The sequence below is a fragment of the Hevea brasiliensis genome, unplaced genomic scaffold (genome assembly GCF_030052815.1).
Source record: "Hevea brasiliensis isolate MT/VB/25A 57/8 unplaced genomic scaffold, ASM3005281v1 Scaf412, whole genome shotgun sequence".
In the NCBI taxonomy this organism is placed as follows: domain Eukaryota; kingdom Viridiplantae; phylum Streptophyta; class Magnoliopsida; order Malpighiales; family Euphorbiaceae; genus Hevea; species Hevea brasiliensis.
Window position 1 is genome coordinate 30,916 of NW_026614932.1, and position 23,434 is coordinate 54,349.

The window sequence follows — 23,434 nt, forward strand, 5'->3', positions numbered from 1 at the left end:
GACCTAATACTAGCAAATACCTACATTATAAAAAGAGAGTCACATTTAGTGACTTTCAAAAGTGGGCAACATAGAAGCCAAATCGACTTTCTCTTAACCAGGAAGACAAATAGAACTCTATGCAAGGATTGCAAGGTCATTCCAGGAGAGGCTTTAACAAGTCAACATCGGTTGGTGGTCTTGGATGTCAAGTTTAGGAACAATTCAAGTAAGGTCAGAAGAAATAGTGTGGCTCGAACAAAGTGGTGGGAGTTCAAAGGAGTAAAGCAAGTGAAGTTCAAAAATGAGTTTCTCGAGTCCGAAGTATGAAAGCTGGATATGGAGGCCAATGATATGTGGATACAGATGGCATCAAAGATTAAAGAAGTAGCTAGAAAAGTACTTGGAGAGTCTAAAGGACATGGACCACCCTCAAAAGAGAGATGGTGGTGGAATGAGGAAGTACAAAAAGCAGTGAAGAGAAAAAGGGAATCGTATAAGAAATTACCTAAATGTAATAATAATGAGGCATATGAACAGTACAAGATAGCAAAAAAAGAGGCAAAAAAGGCAGTTAGTCAAGCAAGAGCACAAGCCTTTGAAAAGTTATATGAGAAACTTGAAACTAAAGAAGAGGAGAAAGATATTTATAGATTAGCAAGGAGGAGAGAAAGGAAATGTCAAGATCTGAATCAAGTTAGGTGCATTAAGGATAAAGAAGGAAAAGTGTTGGTGAAAGATGAGGACATTAAAGAAAGATAGAGAAATTATTTTAATGATCTCTTTAATAATAGTCAAAATGGTAATAGCGTGAATATAGACTATAGAATAATAGAAAAGAATGTAAATTATACTAGAAGGATTAGATCTTTAGAAGTAAAGGAAGCACTTAAGAGAATGAAAGTGGGTAAAGCCTGTGGACCTGATGAAATACCAATTGAAGTGTGGAAGTGTTTGGGAGATATGGGAGTGGCATGGTTAACTAAATTATTTAATAAGATTCTAAACTCAAAGAAAATGCCTGATGAATGGAGGAGGAGTATTTTAGTACCTATTTTTAAAAATAAGGGAGACATACAGAGTTGCTCAAATTATAGGGGAATTAAACTTATGAGTCATACTATGAAGTTGTGGGAGAGAGTTGTGGAGCATCGACTACGTCATGATACTTCTATCTCTCTCAATCAATTTGGTTTCATGCCCGGTCGTTCAACTATGGAAGCGATCTTTCTTATTAGAAGCTTGATGGAGAAATATAGAGATGTGAAGAAAGATCTACACATGGTTTTTATTGATTTGGAGAAGGCTTATGATAGTGTTCCAAGAGATGTCTTATGGAATGTGTTAGAACAAAAGAGGGTATCTATTAGGTACATACAAGTATTGAAAGATATGTATGAAGGAGCAACTACTATTGTGCGCACAGTGGGAGGGGACACAAGAGATTTTCCGATCTCAATTGGATTACACCAAGGATCAGCCATAAGCCCTTACCTTTTTACATTAGTTTTAGATGAATTGACGAAACATATACAAGAGAGTATTCCTTGGTGCATGTTGTTTGCGGATGATATTGTTCTGATAGATGAGACACGAGAAGGAGTCAATAGAAAGCTAGAGCTTTGGAGAAGTACTTTAGAGTCAAAGGGTTTTAAGTTAAGTAGAACGAAGACAGAATACATGCATTGCAAGTTCAGTGAAGGCCAAACTAGTGATAGGGAAGGAGTTAGTTTGAATGGAGTGGTACTGTCCCAAAGTAATCACTTTAAATATTTAGGCTCAGTCCTTCAAGTAGATGGTGGATGTGAGGAGGATGTTAGTCATAGGATTAAAGCCGGATGGTTGAAGTGGAGACGTGCCACGGGAGTTTTATGTGATCGTAAAATTCCTAATAAGTTGAAAGGAAAATTTTACCGTACAGCCATACGACCGGCTATGTTATATGGTAGTGAGTGTTGGGCACTGAAAGAGTCGTATGCGTCTAAGATAAGAGTTGCAGAGATAAGAATGTTAAGGTGGATGAGTGGCCATACTAGATTAGATAAAGTCTATAATGAGAGTATTAGAGAAAAGGTAGGAGTGGTGTCAATTGAAGATAAGTTGAGAGAAGAGAGATTGAGATGGTTTGGTCATGTGAAGCGTAGACATACGGAGGCTCCAGTTAGACAAGTAGAGCACATTAGGTTAGAGGATAGAAAGAAAAAAAGGGGTAGACCTAAATTGATTTGGAGGAGAGTAGTACAACATGACCTAGAAGCATTACACATTTCTGAGGATTTAACCCAAAATCTTTTAGAGTGGAGAAAGCGAATCCATATAGCCGACCCCAAATCTTTGGGATAAAGGCTTAGTTGAGTTGAGTTGAGTTGAGCATTGTGAATTGTTGAAAGCTTGTTGAGCTGTTAAAATTTTAGGGAATGTTCAGTTTTATGCCAGAGTTCTGCTAGTTTTCTTTTAATATTTTCAAACATAAGTCATGCATTTTACACCTCACTATTTTCACTATAGAATTTAAATTTCCTTCTTTGATGCACTTTTATTTTCCTTAACTTTAGGAGAGGATCCGGCACTTATAATAGATACTAGGAGTGCTTCAGCGGTCTAGCTTTCAGTATGTCTTCAGTACAGGTAAGTGGATAAAATATATAACACTGATATTTTATTAAATATAAATTATTTATATTATTTCTAATTATATAAATGAAAATAGAGAATGGTAATTTTATGCTTTACTATTAAATAAAATGAGATTTACAATTACAACTGAATAAATCACCGAATACACTCAATATATACGCCGAATAGATAGCACTTTGATAATAGGTGAATTATTTTCGACTTAGCTTATATTTATACTATCTTTGGGATAGCATTTGATATACACATAGCTTTTGGGGTGTACATCAGGTGATTGCCCTTTGGGATAGCTCTGCACATGTGTATGACTAGTATTTTTATTACTCTCAGATTATTTTTGTGTCATTATAGAGTCCAAGATGCCAGCATTGCTCTTTAGCTGCCAAAGTTTATTATTGCACATGAGATGCCAACATTATCTATATGAAATATATTACATGTGTATAAGGATATTACAGATTTAATGATATATCAACAACTTTATTTCAGCAATAGTTTTGCAGCATAAATTTTTATTTTAGCTCAATTATGTGATTTTGATTAATTAATATTTATTCAGCTAACTTATTCTAGCATAACAGATTTGTACTATTAAGTACCAAAACCTCATATGTTCTCGCTTTGTTATTTATTTGTCCACTCAAAGAGTAGTTATACTTATTTCTTAATTTTTAATTTTTCAGATTCTTTTTACTGATTTCAACATTAACAACCTGTCGTTAGTATTATTCTATTTTCCACTTCACCTGCTATAGAGTATAGTGTAAGTTGGACTAATATGTTTCTTTTACATATTTGTTTTGTTTTAGATTACTATACACCTGTATAGGCAGCTAAAAACTCTAAATTATAAATATTTTCTTTTGATCCTCACAGAGAGAATATATGTGTGTGTGTATTTAAATATGTTTGATTGGCACAAAGTCATGTTTTATATATCAAATGTATTTTAACAAGTTTCATATGTTCTTTTATCTATAAATTTAAGGAAAAATTTTGTCAATTTTCTAGGTTACACTTGTCTCTATAAATTGGGGATGAGAGTGATAGATCATCTCAAAAGAACCATGACATTATCAATGATTAGTCTCTTTGAAATGAAAGTCGATTGAGAAGGAGAGATAATAGCAACAAGTAGCTTCTAGATTCTATTAGCTAGATATTTGGCTAAAATCTTGTACACCATATTGCATAAAGAGATCGGTCTTAAATCCTTCAGTGACAAGGGAGTCTCTTTCTTTGAGATTAGAACAATAATAATGTCGTTCAGATGCTCAAAGAACAACCCATGCTGAAACCAGTTTTGACAGCTTCTAATAATATCTCCGCCAACAATGTACCAAAACTTCTTGTAAAAAGCAAGATTAAGTCCATTAGGACTCAGTGCGTTATCTAGATGCATGTGAAAAGATGCTCTTCTAATCTCTTCGGCAGAAAGGGGCAGTCAACATCTCATTGTCAGAAGAGGATACCCTTTGGTCAATAAGATTCACCACCTTATCACAATTGCCTGATGAAGAACAAAATAAGTTTTTAAAATAGGAGAATATTAATTAATTTGCTCATGCCGTCATAGCCATTTTACCAAGTACAATCACCATTCTAAGCGCCAAAATTCAATTATTTCGCTTCTAGAGGAAGCTTGGGCATGAAAGAACTTGGTAGTGCAATCTCCATGCTGAAGCCAAAAGGCCTTTGCCCTTTGTTTCCAAAAGATCTCTTCCTGAGCTAGAGCCTGATTAGATCATCTCTAAACTTATTCAGAGCATTATTAGAATCAACAATCAGACTACCTTGGAGTCGCTCAATGTCTCTTCAAATAGTTTCAACCTTCTTTTTGAAATCATTATTAATGTTATGGCCACAAGCTGAAAGATTTCGGCTATTATAGTTGTAATGCTTTGAAAATTATAAAATCAAATAATTATAAAATTGATTATTTTAATGTTATTTTAATTAATTAATTAATTATTTTATTTTTAGAATTCTGTTTTAACACTAATAAATATTGTATTGATTGATATTAATAAATGATTAAATATATTAGATATCAGGATTTAGTTGGCTTCCTAAACTATTTTGCTATGTGTTGAGTTAAGTTGTATTCCCTAAATTGAGTAATATTATTTTATTAACATTTTATCTTGCATATTAGGTCTTGAATTTGAATTTAGTTATGGATATAAGAATAATAAAGTTTACTACGAGTTTCAGGACTATATATTGATTTAAATCCTAATGTTGGTCTGGCCCACGAGTTTAAGTTGTGACAATAATACCGTCGATTAGGGTAGTTGAAAATCCATACTTGGAGACGGAATCCTCCCTAACTTCCAGGTGAAGGAAAAGTTCAAGGGATATCGGTTAGAGAGAGAGAGAGAGAGTTGGTACAACTTTGATCGTCAAAGTTTACATGTTCGACAATCTTGGGCTAAAAGAAAAATGCAAAACTACTCACCTTGGATAGGGGAGAGCATTCGATTCGAATCGAACCGAATTAAATTATAAAAATTAAATTTTAAATTTTAGAAATCGAACCTAACCGAAATTGGTAAAAAATTGAATCAAACCGAACCGTTCTATTTCAGTTCGGTTCGGTTTAAACCGATCGGTTTTGATTTTTGATTAATTTTTTAATTTAGACTTGATTTTCAAGTTATTTAGTCTAATTTTGATTTTGGTTTGAACCTAATAACCATTAATCAATAAAATTAGACAATTAATATATATAAAATTAAATATAATTCATAAATTTTTCATAAAAATAAATCAATTCAAAAATCAATTCGGTTCGATTTGAATATATAAATTATTATTCGGTTCGGTTCGGTTTAATCGATTTTTTTCTCTTCAAAACCGAACCGAAATAACTGAAATTTTTATAATGTAAAATCGAATCAAACCGATTGAATTTTAAAATTAAACCGATTGAATCAAAGTAACTCGGTTTGATTCGATTTTTCGGTTTGAACCGAATTCTGCTCAGCCCTAGCCTTGGACTTGCATCAGAAGATAGAAGAAGAAGAAGAAGAAGAAGAAGACTTCCTGGTGGTGATGAACGGCAACGAGGCACAGGTGAGTAAATCCCGTGCTGTTCCTCTCCTTGAAGTGATGGGAAGTTGGGAACCATTCTTTGTTTCCTCTAATTTGTGATTGGTTATTTTAGATTGGGTTTTGAATCTGGTTTTGGTTTAGAATTTAGAATTGCAGCTGATCCAGAAACTCTCTCTCTCTCTCTATATATATATAGAGTTATGGGTGGATGGATGTAACAGGGGACAATCAATACTGATGAGACTGGGTTGTAGAAGCAAAAATAGTTGAAGTAAAACTAACCAAGACAGAGGGATGAAAGATCTAAATGAAGGAAGAGTACAAGGGAGAACCCAAATGAAACAGAGATAGGAAACAATCTCAGAGAGAAGGGCTTTCCCCCGGAAGATGTAGTTAAGAGAATAATGAAGAGTTGTTATGCCAACCGTTGGTTATCTCATATCTCATATACGTATGTGTGTGTGTGTTTAGCTTTGTTAATTACATTAGTCTTAGATGATGAAATAAAAGAAACTGTCTTCCTTCATACATTTTATTTGGCTTTTCATTCTCTCTGATCCATCTATCTATTCACCTATTTTGATTTAGCTAACATACGGATGTGCAAAGAGACTTCGCCATTTGAACCATTCACCTTGAGATTGTGCAGGTGTCTTCAGGGTTGCGGGAAGTGGGGTGGGTAGGCATGTACAAGAAGATGGAAGTAATCCTTTTTTTTCTTTTGAAGTGAAGCTAGTTTTGGAATAATAGTCTTAATATAAGGTTTTGATTGGTATTACTCTTTGACTATCCAATAAATAAAAACAAAAGAATTAACTAATTAACAAAATGAACTGTTGAGAATCAACTAATTCAATTATAAAAATGCAGAGTCTGACTCATTAATATTGTTATACTACATGGACTAAATTATAATTATCACTAATGCATGTTTCATTCATATATATTTGACAAAACTATGAGCAATGAAACTTAATCCATTTTTTTCATTGATAATCCAAGGTTCTTGTGTAAGGGATTAGAGATTGAAACCCTGATAACTCACTTCCTAATCATTTGAATATTTGATCCTCTTAGAATTCGATTCCTCTTCCTCAGTATCGGAGTCAAACATGCTGCTGGGTTTGCTGTTGGCCTCAACGTATAGAAGTCGGACTCCACAATTCTTAATATTGCAGTGTAGCATATGAATAAGTTCTGGCAGCCCTTGAAAGCAAAAATCAAATGAAACCTCATGACCAGAATACTTGTTGAACCAGCCTTTTTCATCCATTAAACCAGTTTGTGATGTTTCTGAATGTGGATCATACCACAACAATACATGATCTGACTCGAGTAAATGGACATCAATGTCAAAGCATTGCCAACTACCTATAACAGCATTTCCTTCAAAATTATCGGCTTTGACTCGGCAGTCACAATTTATCCAACAAGCAATTGGGAAAATGATATCTGGCAGGCTTTGGGATCCCTCTAATGCTATGACAATGCAGAAAGCAATTCCTTTGAGCTGATGCCTATGAGAGGGCAACTGCACAGTTACTAAAGATCCCACATTTTGATGATGAAACCATTGTGGAATTTCAATTCCTGGAAAAAGAATTCTTGATTGATTTCCAACCTCCCTGAACTGTGTCAATAAAACTCTGAATTTTAGAGAAAGAGATTTGGGGGTTAGGTACGAAAACAATAGTTTATCAGGTGTACCTTGCTTGCTATCAGCTGAATTGCCAAATGAGCATCTGCCTTTAGATCCAGTTTGAAGCAATTTGCGAAGTGGATACACTCAAAATTGCATTTGCTTCTGCTTGATAAGTTTTCGAGTGATTCACAGTTATTTGCCTTCAAAAGTATTAGAGATGATGGAAGCTTTGGTAGAGAAAGAAGACCTTTGCAATATGTCAAGTCGATCTCTTGCAGTCTAGAAAGCTTATGGATATTGCTTGGAAGGCTCACAAGGTTTTTGCACTCATTCAAATGCAAAGTTTCAAGAAACTTCACATTTTCAATAGGTGAGGGCAAATATTTTATAGCCGTTTGACTTACTCTAAGAGTCGCAAGAACTGCCATTGGCTCCAAGATTTCTGGGAAACACTCAAATTTTGAGCAACCTGATAGATCAAGCGTTTTTAGACATTTCAACTTGCAGATGCTGCTTGAGAGACTCAATAGCTTTTTGTTGTTCGTCAGCTTCAATGTAACAAGTCCGGTAAGAAATTGGATTGATTGGGGCACCTCTTCAATCGCAGTCTCAGACAGATATAGGTATTTCAGGAACACTGAAGCCTCAGGAAACTTGGTGATTTTTGAGCATCCAGTGAGATCAAGATAACTAAGATCTGTCAACTTAAAAATTGATGCAGGTAGTTCTTTCACCGCTGTCCAGCTCAAATCTAAATTTTTCAAATTTCCAAAAATCTCTGGACATGTATTGACGTTATAGCACTTTGTTAAATGAAATTCTCGAAGGAATTTTGAATCAATTCTGCAAGGAAGATTTTTAAGGGCCTTACAAGTCTAAGATTGAGGTGCTCCAACTTGCTAAGATACTGAATAGACGACGGAAGCTCAACCAAACTTTTACAACCTTGAAGATCAATACTCTCAATATTTATGGCCTCTGAGAGATCAGGAATAGTAGTCAAGTATTTGCTCTGAGGTAGGCTAATCCTTTTTAAATTCACAAGAGGCTGTCGTAATTGACAAGGGAAATTAATTAGCGTAACTAGAAAGTTAGCATCTTGAACTTGCAATTTAGATTGCAAAACCAAGGGCTCGTTTGGTTCAAATGGCCTACTTTCTGGGAAGTGGGTTAGGGAAGTCCAGCGAAGGAAATGAGAGCCTTGATCTCCCAGGAAGTCAAGGCATATGGTCAACTAAACAATAAAATTTTAGCACATCCTGAAAACTTGAACTTTCTGAGTTGACTCCAACCAAACAAGCCCTAGGGGAAAGAAAAGAGAAGATAAAAAGTGTAAAACACTTATTAAGTTGTAAAAGCATGCCTGTATTCCCGTCCAGAGTTGTCCAGCCCTACAGTAAGGTAGCTCAAGCGCAACAAGCTTCTCGGTGCAAAAATTTGACGGCAAAGATTTCATAGGAAATCCATGCCAATGGAGATACCTCAGCTGATGAGAAAGAGATTGAAGGCCATGAGGAAGGTGCACTTTAGCTTTGTAGCCTGTAGATGAATCATGCAGATAGAAATTGAGCAATCTAAGATGGCTCATTCCTGTAAAGGCACTGGGTTGCAAGTGCATCTCTCTTGTTTTAGACATGTCCAAGGATATGCCTTCAACTGTTCTGGTCCCCTGTAGACGAATAATATGTACAAGTGACAGAATTATCTAGAAAGAATTGCTTCTTCTTTCAAAGAATGATCAAACTATCAGGCAAATATATATTCTTTTGTATTTATCACAGAATACAGAACATGCATTATAGTTATTCTTACCCTTTCTGTCGTTAATACTTGGTAAATATCCTCAGGAATCCACAACCTACTACGTTCTCCAGGCTCTTCCTTGGATTGCTGTCGTACAATTTCCTGACCCATTTCCTGTAACATATCATGCATCAACAACATATCATCTGAAATGGTTATAAGAGCTCTGTCCTTGAGAACTGCAAGTGCAATATCTGGAAAGAAACCACAACATTCTAGAATATCTCTTGCAATTTTCATGTCCCAACCATTGAAAAAGCATGCAATATCAAGAAATACATCCCTTTGTGTATCATCCAAATCATCAAAGCTTATTCTTAGCACATCATGAATTCTCAAGTCAGGAATTATTGTGAGCTTATCTTGAACAGTTTGCCACTCGAGTATGCTTTTATCGTTGAGAAAAGAACCCAACACCTTCAAAGCCAAGGGTAGACCTTTAGCATACAATGAAAACCGTTCTGACAGCTCTAAGTACTCCATTCTGGGATTGTTTTGTTTGAATGCATATTGACTAAACAGCTGAAGGGCTTGATCATTTTTCAGATATGAAACCTGATATATATTCTTCACTCCATGTGCTTCTAGCAAGTGTTTATCGCGAGTGGTGATGATGATCCTACTTCCTGGACCGAACCAAGCAGATCCATTGACAAAGATTTCCAACTGCTTCCAATCATCCACATCATCAAGAACAACAAGAACCTTTTTGTGACAGAGCCTTTTCTTGATCATATTAAAACCAGCATTAAAGGTCCATCTATTCAGAAGTTTTCTTTCTAGCAATAAGCCTTTGCAAAGAAGTTTCTCTCGTAAAGCTGCAGCGCCAAGGTTTCTGAAATCCTCTTTAACATTTGCAAGAAAGCAATGAGCTTGAAATTGGCTACAAATCCTGTCATAAATAAACTTGACAATTGTTGTTTTTCCTATGCCACCCATGCCCCAGATTCCTACCATTTGGACAGCATTCGACTCCAAGCATAATATCTTTTCCATTTCTGTTATGTGGGTACCCATTCCAACCAGGTTGCAAGTATCTCTTGATGATGTATAATGTAATTTATCTGAAATATCTCTTACAATTTCCTCTATGAACATTGTCTCCTCCCTGCCTTGGGCAGACAAGCAATGAAAAAATAAAATTTTTATGATCTTTGACTTGGTTAAAAAAATAAATAAATAAAAATCAAAGCAACTCATGAACTCATACTCCCCTGGCATGTTTTTCTAGTCCTGGGCGTTAATGCCAAGCTATGACGCCTAGCTCGACATACCTACATAATTACTGTAATCAAACTGTATAGATGTAAGTGAAAAGGATAGCCATAGCTAGATTATGAAGTTGAATCAGACTCGGATGAAGTTGTAAAAACTAAAACACAGAAAAATCCAAAATTAATTACTGCAACTTTTTCACTATATGTTAAAAGGACAATTAATGCTATCTCAATTACGAATTGAGTGGTTAAAGTCATTACCTGATCATTTGCCTTTAGCATAATCAAAGTTTATTATATAAAAAAAATTCTAATTACCAACAAAAGTGGAAAAATAAGAGAAATATTAAAGGATCTAAGGTTCAAACCCCAACATCTCCATCCCCTTAAAATATTTCTGAAATACCAAAAAGAAAATATCAATTTATTCTTAATTTAAACTCTTGACGATGATCTAAAATATAATTAACTTAGTTAATTAATAGAACAAGGGAATAAATTAAGATTTTAAAATTACCATCCACGTGAAACCCAACCGTATGTTGTGGTGGCCACTTTTGTTAGAGCTTCCCTCCGTCTTTGCATTTTTTCCCTCTCCTCCATGAAATTTTCTTCGAGCTTCACAGAGGCTTCTGCTGCAGTACTGCCTCTCTGGAACTCGATTATAGCAGATGGATCAACGTTATAGAAAATGGGTACAACTACTTGTCCGTTAATTGTCTCCCAGCATTCCATGATCTTAACAAGTTCATCCAAGCACCGAGAGGAAGAAACATACTTTTCAGAGAGGAGGACGACCAAAAATCTTGATTCTTCAATGGCTTTTAGATTAAATTCTGGTGAAGATGATTTACCTCTCTCTCGTTGTCCACTATCTTTGATGGCGTATAGTCCTTTTTGGATTAACTTTTTATAAAAACAACCAACAAAATTTTGGTCATTATCTTCATACGTGAAGCTCAAGAACACATGGTACTTCCAGGGAGGGCTGGAACTGAAGGCAAGGAAAGAAGAAGAAGAAGAAGAAAAAGAAGAAGCCTTAAGAGGACTCGTACAAGTCATGCTAGAGTTTGTGAGACCGGAGTTTTGGTAAGTATCCAGAGCCTATTTTGTTGGCAGACCGTTTCCACCTTCTCTGATTAGGTTGATAATGGAGTTATAAGAGAGACTGAAACCATCAAAAGGGAAGATTATCTCCCTTATTCACAAAAGTGAATCTTAGGTTGGAGGGATCGAAAGAAAAGAATGAGCAGGACTAAACCGACGAGCTGAGTTGAGAACAATTTTGAAAAAAAAAATTTTGAAATGATTTTTTTGAAATTGAAATGATAATTTTGAAAAAAATAATTGAAATGATAATTTTGAAAAAAAAAATTTAAAACTTTTTTTTTTATTTTCTCTTAAAATTGAATATAAAATGCATATCCACCTATATATTTCTTAATTTATTTTCCCTCCTTTTATTTTTTTTAGTATAGGGCTAATGAAATTTACATCATACAAAAAATATATATTTGCCCTTGCATCGAATAAGGTACGGTTCTAAAATAATTAAGACTTTTTATTTTAATAATGCAAACATTTTACTTATGAAAAATAAATTTTTATATTATTAGTGTTTTCAAAATATTTATTATTAATGAAATATAATCATTTTTCAATTTTAATATAACTTTTTTACAAATTTTATTTTATAATTTTCTATTAAAAGAAATTATTTTCTTATTATTTATTTACCCTTAATAAGTGTCACATTCATCATTAGAATAAGTCATCAATTTTTATTATTTGCATTATCTAGCAAGTGTTTCATTTAGATATATCTCATAGTATTTACAATGTGTACTTATTATTATTATTATTATTATTATTATTATTATTATTATTATTATTTGAATTAAATAAAATTTCAAAAGAAATCTTTTGAATTTTAATTAATTCTAGCATCAGCTTATATGAACGTGTATAATGCGAAATTTTTAAATAATTTTTTTTAAAATAACTATTAAATTTTAATTAACTTTTTTAATAATTGCACCCTTAACTTTTTTATTTTTAAAATTGTACCCTATTCTTTTTTTTTTTTTTACAAATTGGGAATGAATTAATTACATTATGCTTTTAACTATCGTTAACGGGGCTTTTAACGATAAGGTCCAAATAATTCGTTGATGGTGTAATTGTTAAAAAAAAAAAAGTTATAATTGTAAAAATTATAAAAAGTTAGAATTTTTTTTAGCCATTTTCCAAAAAAATAAGGTCATTCACAAAAAAAAAAAAAAAAAAAAAAAAGAAAAAAAAAGTAAAGAGAGGAGCCAATTTACGAATGTGCATCCCTTTCCACTTCTCCAACCAAGCTGATGATCTGATATGCTGGGCTAAGTGCTTAATGCACAGACCAAAGAGATAAAGCGACGGCGGACAATCCTGTCCAATATCCTGCGAAGGGGAAAAAGCTTCCATTAGAGTAGGGGTGGCCACGGTTCGGTTTTAAACCGGAACTAAACCGAAACCGGCTTGGTCAAAACCAGACCAAAACCGATCAAAATCGGAATCGGCTTTGAACCTGACCGAAAATGTCTTTCTGCGGTTTGATTCAGGTTCATATTTTTTAAGAATCGTGAACTGGAGGTTTCGAACTAGATTGAACCGACGATTTCAAACCGAATTAAATCGGCGATTTAAATATAAAAAAATTCAATAAATATGTTACCTCACTCCTAATTCATTTATATATATCATTAATTCTCTATATAATTATTCTCTGCATTTTCTTCAATTCTTAATATTTTTTCAATTTTTCTCAAATTCTCTAAATAATTATTTTCTACACTCATTTTAATTTTCAATACTCTCTCAATTTTCCTACTTTATTATTTTATATACTTACTGAAATTTTCAATACTATTTCAATTACTTTGTATTACTTTAAATCCTCAATAAAATTCCCAATACCCTCTATTTTAATTTTTTTTTCTCTTTTATACTTTTTAATTATCAATTATTATATAATTTTTATGTCACGACCCAACCTATGGGCCGGACCGGCACTAGGACCTGGGCCAGCCTAAAGCCCCCGAGGCCCGTAGTAAGCCTAACTATTCATTAACCCAACTTTAAGGCCCATTTGGGCCCAAATTCAAGAAACCAACCGGACAGAGTCCGGCCATAAAATGGACCTACCAACGGGGAGTTTTTGACTCACCCGACCTGTAAACACAGTAAATACTCAATTGGGGAGCTCAGCTCACCCTCCACATACTCATCAGCATAAAAATAAATGGGAGCTCAGCTCACTCATCCAATCCATCAAACATGCATAGAATATTAAGTTTACAGGTCCAAAATAATAATTTAGTTTACAGACCCAAATCAAATAAACATTTCTAACACATGCGGAAATTCTAAGATTTAACAAGTTTATACAAACATTAATAATCGACCTGCGAGGGAGAAAGCAGGTTAACTTCAAAAATATCCTCCTGTAGCCTGGAAAAATATTGAACATGAGTGAGCGTTCAACTCAGAGAGTAAAATATCAATTTTAACCATAATCTCTATAACTATCTAGAACTAATGCAACCTGTGGAGTGAAATGCAACAGCAACAATATTTTCACATCATAACAGCAAAAAGGTAATTTGGAGTACTCACATACCCTGTAACATCAATCATAATATATGGGAGCTGATCCCCTATACAGCTCTCTTAAATCCAACCTGCTGCCAGCGAAGAACTCAGCTCGGACTTCCACTTTATAACCAAATCGGGGCCCCAGCGAAGAACTCAAGCCGTGTCTACCCCGAAGGACCGGGTCCCAGCGAAGATCTCAAGCCGTGTCTACCCGTCCTATCCATAGTCCACACCACATCACACGCACGCCAACGCACGCACACTGCTCCAAATTACCACAACAACATCCATGGCACGCTAACAGTTATGAATGCAACATAAATCGTGCCTAGAGTTTAACTACATAAATATATGCATATAAGTGATGCATGGGCATGCTTGAACATATAATAATATTGAAATTACAATTAAAATTAATATTTTACTCACAGACTTAACAACGGTCACTGTGGCGGCTGGGCGGAGGAAGAAGGCTGTCCCGGCTCACCTGACAATTACATTACATTTATTTAATACAAATGACTCAATACAAATCAAGAAAAAGACCAAATACGTCCTAAGTCGTGCCGAAAATCCGGCAGAGTCTCCCCTATACCTAGGACCTACCCAACCTGCAAAATGGCTCAAAACACACTTCTATATTTACAATCCATATATCCACAGCTCAATCATATCACACAGCCCCTCCTGGGCCCATCAAATCAATCATCTATCACAATGTATAAAATTTCAATTTAGTCCTTATAATTGACCATTTTTGCAAAAACTGTCCAAATAAGCTCTAAAAATTCTAAAACTTTGTCCCGTGGTCCTTAGTAATATTACTAAGCTATTGCAAAAAGAATCATAATTTTCTAAGCTACCACGAATATTTTATGGATTTTTAATCCTATTTAAGCACTTGAAAATTACGAAAAATCAAGGTTCGGGTTTACCTTTGCCGATTCCGACTTTCAGAACGCGCTCGGAACGTTTGACAATAGGGGGATAGCCAAAACCTCGATCCAATTCGAAGACTTTTCTGGTAACGGGTCTGTCTGGCCGGAAATTCACAGACTCGGACAACTGTCGAATTTCCGCGAATTGAGGATACCTACACGAAGCCCATAACACGGGGGTTAGTACACAAATTTTTCAGAATTTTCTAAGCTCATTAAATACTCGAAAAAATACTGTGAAGTTCCGTGGGACCCACTGAAAAACGGTATCGGAAAAATTCAAAATTTATGTCACCGCGAAGCTCTCGACGAGTGGAGCGCTTGGGTACTCTCAGTTTTCTCGTGGGATTCACGGTTTGCGAGAAATCTAGCCCAAAAGTCAAAATGGGCTAAAAACTTCCCGAGCAAAAATCGGACAAACCGCTCGATGGATTTCGGTGTTTTTGGTGTCTATGGAAAGCTTTCGTCGAGTAGATGAGTTTAGACACAAGACCCGGTCCGATTGGTGGCCGGATCGGCCAGATTTTGGCCGGGAAAGTCGAAAAGTCGCGCGAGCAGGGGAGGGAGTTCGCGCGCGTTTTCCGGCAGTTTGGGGGGGCGGCCGGTCAGCTGGGACGGCTGGGAGGCGGCGCCGGCAAGCTGGGGAGGCAGGGGAGGTGGCGGCGCGGCAAGGGGAGGAGGGAGGAGAGAGAAAAGAGAGAGAGAAGGGGAGGAGGTCGACGCGCGCGGGAGGAAGAAGGAAGAAAAAGAAAAGGCCGGTCCGATTCGATCGGTCCGATCCGGTCCGATTCGATTCGGCCGGTCCGATTCAGGATATAAAATTTTAAATTTTTACTCTGTCTCGGGACCGAAAACAAGGTCCAAAAATTCCGAAAAAAATTTCAGAAAACTCAGAAAAATTCGTAGACTCCAAATATATTTTTAGTTTTGTCACGTGGTCTTTAAATTAATTTTTAAAAATCATCAAAGTTTATATTTTCGGAAAATCGAACCCGATTTTTAAAATCCGAAAAATCTCAAATAATTTCTTAAAATTTAATTAAAATTAAAATATCAATAATACTCATAAAATAATAAAATTTAAAATTTTGGGGTGTTAAATTTTAAAACAAGGCAAGTAATAGAATTAGAAATTTTTATTCCTCTAAATCCTAAAGGGATATATAGGCAAAATTAAGTTCATACACTTTTTGCTAATTTCTTTAAAAAAAATTAATTTCATCCCTAATTTTTTAATCAGGTTCAAATCTTTATTTATTAAATTTTTCTTAAAGATAATTATTTTCTTTTTTTTTCTCATTTTATTTTGATTGAAAGATTTCTAAGAAAAATTAAAATATTTTTACAAATATAACTTAAATTTTAAATCAATAAATTTTTTCTCTAATTTTTTTTGTCTAAGCTACCCTTAAACTATCCCTAAACCGTTTCCAAACCGTCCCTCAAATTGTCTTGAACCATTATTTTTCGAACCGCCCTTCAAACTGTTTTAAACCGGGGCTCAAACAGGAACCGGCGCTTCAGGAACCGTCTTCCAAACCGTTCCCTAGCGGTTTGGTTCAGGTTCATAATTTCATTGAACCTAAACCCGCGGTTCAGGAACCGTAACCGGCGGCTCCTGAATCGTGGCCACCCCTACATTGGAGTGCCATTCATACTACTTTCATAATAGCATAGATTAGGTTTTTGTGGGAAACCAGGCATCTAATAAAGTATCTTAAACAAACTGTCAAGTTAATTTATCATGTGCTTTCTCATGTTCCACCTTTATGGTCATGTAACCTTTATTCCCCATCATCCACTCCATTGAATGCACACCCTCAACCCAAATACCATTATTTGTTTTTTATATCTTTATAGTTTAAAGTATGAGAGATTATTTAATAAATTTGATGAATTAAAAAAAGAATATATTATATCAAGCTCATGTATTATATACTTTATGGCGATGTATGAAAAAAATTATTATTTAATTAATCTATTTTTAATAAAAAATAAATTAGTCAAAAAGTATGTTTTACGTCAACAATATATATATATATATATATATATATATATATATATATATATATATATGAAGAGAAAGAGGAGAATTTTACTTTATTCTGGAGTGCTAAGCAACACTCATTGATGTCGGCTACTTTGTATCTTTTTATGAATAAATATATAAATTATTTATAGTCATTCAGCAAAAGCTTGATTTTGTTATTAATATTTTATAATGTTTTCAATAAAATAGAAATAATTAAAATTTAAATTTTATATTATTAATGGAAGTTTTATATTTATATAAGCCTTGTTTGATAGAAAAATATAATTTTAAATATTATTAAAATATAATTTAAATTTTTTATTTTAATATTATTTTAAAATTTTTATAATTGAAACATATTAAATTTAATTTTAATTAAATTTTAATATTTTCTTATCAATATATTTAAAAATAATTTTTTTATAATAATAATAATAGTCATAACAACAAGACTAAATAGGTGATCCATAGGCAATCATTTCAAACTTAACACTTAAATTATGTTTAGGATAAGGTATTTATTTTATATATAAGATTTTTTTCTTGAGTTAGTTTTTGAGTGGAGTTAAATTTGATTTATTTTCTCTGTATGATATTAGAGTCCATTTTATTTTAGTGATGAGTCACTCATAGATATGTTTGTCTATAAATTTTATACTCTAAATGTCTATGTTTGAGTATGAGAGGATGTATTATTTCATATTAAGTTTAAAATAAGGTGTTTGTACTATAGATAAGACTTGATAAAATTTTTTTGCTTGAATTATCTTTTAGGGTAGTGTTTTATTAGTATATTTTTTTTATATGAAAAATTGCTTTTAGGGTAGTGTTTGAAATAATATGATACTTTTATTTTAAGCATACATATAATGCCACATGTCAACAGTGTAATTGATGCATTGTGAATAATTTAATTGACAACTTTATTCTAAAGGGATTGACTACTTGCACATTCACATTTGGTCCACACACAAATTGAAAATTAAAATCTTGTTATAAAATAAAGTTAGAAGAACAATTTAAAAGAGGCTAAGATTTTGAGAGAGGAATAGAATTTCTACACTTTCATTTCTCTTAAGTGTCCATCTTCAAATACAAAACATCTATTTATGGGGATATATAAATGTAGTAAAGTAAATTCATATAATGGTAGGAATAAATTCATGTAGAGTTAAAAGATGAAGAGTTCTAAGAGTTAAAAAATATGAATAGACTTTTGGGAGTTAGGAATACACATGGACATCTATGATAATTTTATTATTAAAAGAAATTATTATTTGGTTTACATATTGAAATTAATTATTTAATTTTTATTTTTTAAAAAATATATTATTTAATACATACACTTTACTTTTGTTGTAATATTTAATTTTTTTTATTAAATTTTTCATTAGTAAAAAAATTTTAACACCAATTAAGCTACTATTTAATCCTTTTAAATTAATATGAGGTTGTCCTATTTTCATAACATTACAATTATAACAAAAAAAAATTATTGGTTAGTTTTATTTTAGTGAAACTAATTAGTTAATCTCTATATTTTAAAAAATATATATTCAATGTAATTTAATTACTTATCTCTCTAGTCCCTCCCATTTTTTATATCTAAAGTTTTTATCATCTTTCCCTCGTTTCTCTTCTCATATTTCTTCCCAACTGCATGTTACACTCATTTCATATAGGCATTTTAGGGTAGTTTTGCATCCATTTTGCCCTCATATCTTAGTGTATTTTATGTTTTTAGCTTTATTTTATCTTATTTGTTAACTTTAGAGACTTTATATTTGATTTTTGTAATTTTGTTATTTTTGGTAGGATTTTGTGGCAAATCGAAGATCAATGAGTGCATTAGGAAGTGATTTGAAGAAATTTGGAGTTCTTTAAGCATAGAGGAAAGTTGAAGAAATCAAGCCTTGAAAGAGCAAGTTAGCCGAAATTTGCTTGAGTCTTTGCTTAAGATCCTGCTTAGGGTAAAGCGGCAGTGCTTAAGGTGCAGCACAAGTCAAGCGTGAGCAGAAAAGTCTATTTTACTCTAAGTCTGCCGAGATTTGCTGAAGGTCTGCTTAACCTTAAGCGCACGGTCGACAGGCTAAATTTGCTAAGAAGCCGCTCAGGGTTAAGCCGAACCCTAAGCAGAATGCCCAGAACGTGAATAGTGCTGCTGACTTGGATAATTTTACACCTCATTTCCTATCCACTCCTTGTCTTTTATTTACTTTTAGGGCAACTTTTAGGGACCATATAAATTCATCATTTCCTTATTTTTGCCATAAGAGGAAGGGGAGGAAAAAACAAAAAGGAAAGAAAATTTAATAGAAAGAGAGAGAGGAGGCGCCATTCTCTCTAGGAAAAGGAGCTGCTGCAAGAGTTTGGAGCTCCAGAAACCAGAGACCTTAGTTCTTCCACCTGGGTTTTCCCATTTCAGTCCTTTTATCATGTTTTTCTATATTCTTCCATCTATATTTCTTGTAAATACCATTATGAGTGAGTAATTTCTTTAGATTTCAGAGTTGGGAAATATGTTTTAGATTAATTTGTGGATTTGGACTGGGTATTTCCTTATTTTACATAAATATGAGTTTTGATTCCTTCCTTGTGTGCTTGATTTACTTGCCTAATGTTGGTACCCATTGGGTATTGTGTTAATCTTTGATTGAAGGACCGAAAGGTGAAAGTCATTGATAGATAATCAAGGATTGGAACTTAAAATCACCTAGATTTAGAAATAAACTAGGATTTTAAGAGGAATTAATTATTGGTTACAAAACTTAATGGGTTTTAAAGTAATCAAATACATACGAAAGTAGGTTTGGTTATTTTAGAATATACTTTGATTTGCTTGAAAAAGATATCAAAAGGATTTAGAATCAATTTCCTTCAAACTCTATTTTTCCCTAAAAATTGGAATGCCCAAGACAAATCCCAATTAATTGATGCATAAACCCCCAACTCTGGAATCACTTTTACCATAATTAGACTTTCGTTTAAATTACCCATTGTTAATTTTAGTTTAATTGCGAACTAGAATTAGAATTTATTTGTTTGCTCTTTACCCATTTCAATTAGATTAATCAATTTACCTTGCTCATTTACATTTACCATTTATTCATTAATCATTAGCCCAAATAATCGCTTCATTCATAGTTTGGTAATCAAACAGCAAATCCTCGTGGGAACGATACTTGATTCATCACTTTATTACTTGAGACGACCCGTATACTTGCGGATTTCGTACATCAAGTTTTTGGCGCCGTTGCCGGGGATTTGATTTTTGTTTGATATTGAACAATTGTTTGTTTGGTTAATTTGGGCATTTTATTTTAATTCTTTTTACCATTTTACTTTGAGAATTTGTTTATTTTTGTTTTTCAGGTGCTTTATTTTATGAGAAGGAAAAAACTGAAGAAATCAATTTATTCTTTGACCCAGAAATAGAGAAGACAGCAAAAGCTTTAAGAGCAGAATCTAAGAGAAGAAAAGCTGAAATTAAAGCTCAACAACAACAAGAAAGAGCACAAGAGCAAGAGGAACTACAAGAAGAAATGGCCAACAACAACAACAATAACAACCGCTCTGTGAAAGATCATGCCTATCCTAACATTGGAGATTTCATGCCAAGTATCACAAGGCCAAGAGTAGAAGCTAATAATTTTGAACTGAAGCCTGCACTCTGTCAAATGGTACAACAAGCACAATTTGGAGGAAATCCAAGTGAAAGTCCACATGTGCATCTAGCACACTTTCTTGAGATCAGCGATATGTTGAAGATAAATGGAGTTTCTGATGATGCAATTCGATTCAGATTATTTCCTTTTTCTTTGAAGGACCGAGCTAGAGAGTGGTTACATTCTTTGCCACCGGGTTCTATCACAACATGGGATGAACTTTCTCAAGCATTTTTGGCTCAATATTTTCCACCAAGCAAGACAGCTAAGTTAAGAAATGAGCTGACTTCTTTCAAACCTAGAGATGATGAGAGCTTGTATGAAGCATGGGAAAGATACAAGGATTTGCAAAGGAGATGTCCACATCATGGGATTTCTAAGTGGATGCTTGTTCAACACTTTTACAATGGAGTTTCACCAGCTATTAGAAGTACAATTGATGCATCTTCTGGAGGTGACCTTATGGAGAAATCTGAAGATGAAGCTTTTTCCGCTCTTGATAAAATTGCTTATAACAACTACCAATGGAGTTGTGAGAGGAATGAGATCAAGAAACCAGTTGGTATGTTTGAGCTTGATGCCATGAATATGATTAATGCTAAGTTTGATGCTTTGACAAGGAAAATGGACAAGCTAAGCATGAAAGTAGATTCTTCAGCCGGAGGTTCTAGTAATTCAGTAGAAGTTGGAGCTGCAAATGTCAATTGTGCAACTGATTTTTCTGCACTTAATCAAGATTTTTCAAGTGAGCAAGTGGATTATGTGGGGAACTACAATCAAAGACCAGGTGGTAACTCATTTTCTGCAACTTATGATCCAGCATGGAGAAACCACCCCAATTTCTCTTGGGGAGGTAAACAAGGGCAAAATCAGAATTTTCAGCAACCTTCTGGATATCAACAAAATCAGAATTTTCAGCAGAATAGAGGTCCCCCTCCTGGAATTTCTAAACCTCAAAATGCACCTGCTCCACCTCTACCACAACAAGCACAACTAGACAAGACAGCTAGATTGGAATCTATGATTGAAACTCTACTTGTGAGCCATCAAAGTCAACAAGAAATGATTTCTCAATTAGCATCTAAAGTAGATCAAATGGCAACACACAATAAGATGTTAGAGAATCAAATAGCTCAACAAGCTAGCTCTTCAAGTAACAAAACATTTGGGAAGCTTCCTAGCCAACCAGAAAATTCAAGGGAGCATTGCAAGGCTATTACATTGAGGAGTGGAAAAATATTGAAGGATGGAGATAAAAAGATTGAAGAGAAAGTTGAAGAAAAGAAAAGCAGAGAAGGAGATGAACAAACTGAAACTGAAGTTAGAATTGAAGCTGAGAAAGAAAATTCAATGGAAGAAAAAGGAAGTAAGGAGGGGGAGAGCAAAGAAGAAGAGCCCAAATACGTTGCACCTAAAGCCTACATACCACCTTTACCATTCCCACAAAGGTTTCAGAAAGCAAAATTGGATAAACAATTTGGGAAGTTTTTGGAGGTATTGAAGTCTTTGCATGTGACTATTCCTTTCACTGATGCTTTAGCACAAATGCCTTCATATGCCAAATTTTTGAAGGAGATTTTATCTAACAAGAAGAAATTGGAGGAATTTGAGACTGTAGCCCTCACGGAGGAAAGCAGTGCTATTTTGCAAAATAAGCTTCCACCCAAACTGAAGGATCCTGGAAGTTTCTCCATACCATGTCACATTGGGGATATCAGTATAGATAAGGCTTTATGCGATCTTGGAGCCAGTGTTAGTCTGATGCCATTATCTATCTATGAGAAAATGAAGATTGGAGAAATGAAGCCTACTACCATATCACTACAGTTAGCAGATAGGTCTATTAAATTTCCAATTGGGGTAGTTGAGAATGTTCCTCTGAAAGTTGGGAAATTTTTCATACCAGTGGATTTTGTGGTATTGGAGATGGAGGATGATGTACATATTCCTATTATTCTTGGTAGACCTTTCCTTGCTACTGCTGGAGCTGTGATTGATGTAAAAAATGGGAGGCTTACATTAGAAGTTGGGGAAGAGAAAGTTGAATTTAATTTGTTTCAAGCAATGAAAAAGAAAGATGATTCAAACTCATGCTTGAGAGTTGATGTGATAGATGAAGAGGTTAAAGAAGTGCTTAAAAAGCAACATCCTAAAGATCCCTTAGAAGCTTGTTTGGTTCATAACATCAAAAAAGGGGATGAGATTGAAGAAGCTGCAGAATATGCTACAATTTTGGAAGGAAATCCACCTTTGCCTATGGCTGATATTGAAAAGATTGGGAACTTGAAGCAAGATACAACTTCATCATCAAAGTTTGAAAAAGGTGAAGCACCTAAGGTAGAGTTGAAACCTCTTCCAACAAATCTCAAGTATGCTTTTCTAGGTCAAAATTCTACATATCCTGTGATTATTAGTGCTAAATTGACTGATTGTGAGGTTGAAAAATTATTGAGAGTTCTTAGGAAGCATAGAAGGATAATTGGTTATACCATTGATGATATTAAAGGAATACATCCTTCTGTGTGCATGCATAGAATTTTGTTGGAAAATGACCATAAAGCCTCTCGAGAATCACAAAGGAGATTGAATCCAAATATGAAAGAGGTTGTGAAAAAGGAGATCTTGAAATTGCTTGATGCAGGTATTATTTACCCTGTTTCTGACAGCAATTGGGTAAGTCCAGTTCAGGTTGTACCTAAGAAAGGGGGCATTACAGTAGTGAAAAATGAAAATGATGAACTAATACCTACAAGAACTGTAACTGGATGGAGAATGTGTATAGACTATAGGAAATTGAATAAGGCAACCAGAAAGGACCATTTTCCATTACCATT

General features: G+C 34.1%; 1 protein-coding gene, 1 long non-coding RNA gene and 1 other non-coding gene across 3 annotated transcripts; 1 reads left to right on the forward strand and 2 right to left on the reverse strand.

Moving 5' to 3' along the window:
• Positions 1-5,618: 5,618 nt before the first annotated feature.
• On the forward strand, positions 5,619-6,194 carry LOC131177337 (uncharacterized). The gene is made up of 2 exons (XR_009146887.1): positions 5,619-5,691; positions 5,869-6,194. It is a non-coding gene; the product is annotated as an uncharacterized LOC131177337 (long non-coding RNA).
• Positions 6,195-6,504: 310 nt separating this feature from the next.
• LOC131177338 (disease resistance protein RUN1-like) lies at positions 6,505-11,605 on the reverse strand. Its single transcript, XM_058142306.1, has 5 exons — positions 10,850-11,605; positions 9,125-10,223; positions 8,676-8,981; positions 7,378-8,360; positions 6,505-7,300 (listed from the first exon to the last, which is right to left on the reverse strand). Exons 1-4 carry the CDS (start codon positions 11,392-11,394, stop codon positions 8,121-8,123), a joined length of 2,190 nt encoding a protein of 729 aa, XP_057998289.1. The 5' UTR covers positions 11,395-11,605; the 3' UTR covers positions 6,505-7,300; positions 7,378-8,120.
• A 9,262-nt stretch (positions 11,606-20,867) lies between these two features.
• Positions 20,868-20,974, reverse strand: LOC131177342 (small nucleolar RNA R71). Its single transcript, XR_009146889.1, has one exon. It is a non-coding gene; the product is annotated as a small nucleolar RNA R71 (small nucleolar RNA).
• Positions 20,975-23,434: the final 2,460 nt, after the last annotated feature.

Excerpts from the sequence above, each read along its gene's own strand:
- LOC131177338 (XM_058142306.1), bottom strand. The coding sequence starts at position 11,394 with ATGACTTGTACGAGTCCTCTTAAGGCTTCTTCTTTTTCTTCTTCTTCT. Across the intron at positions 10,224-10,849 it reads GGTTGGGTTTCACGTGGATG|GGAGGAGACAATGTTCATAG; the intron begins GTAATTTTAAAA and ends TGCCCAAGGCAG. Across the intron at positions 8,361-8,675 it reads AACTCTGGACGGGAATACAG|CCTCTTGTGAATTTAAAAAG; the intron begins GCATGCTTTTAC and ends CAATTACGACAG.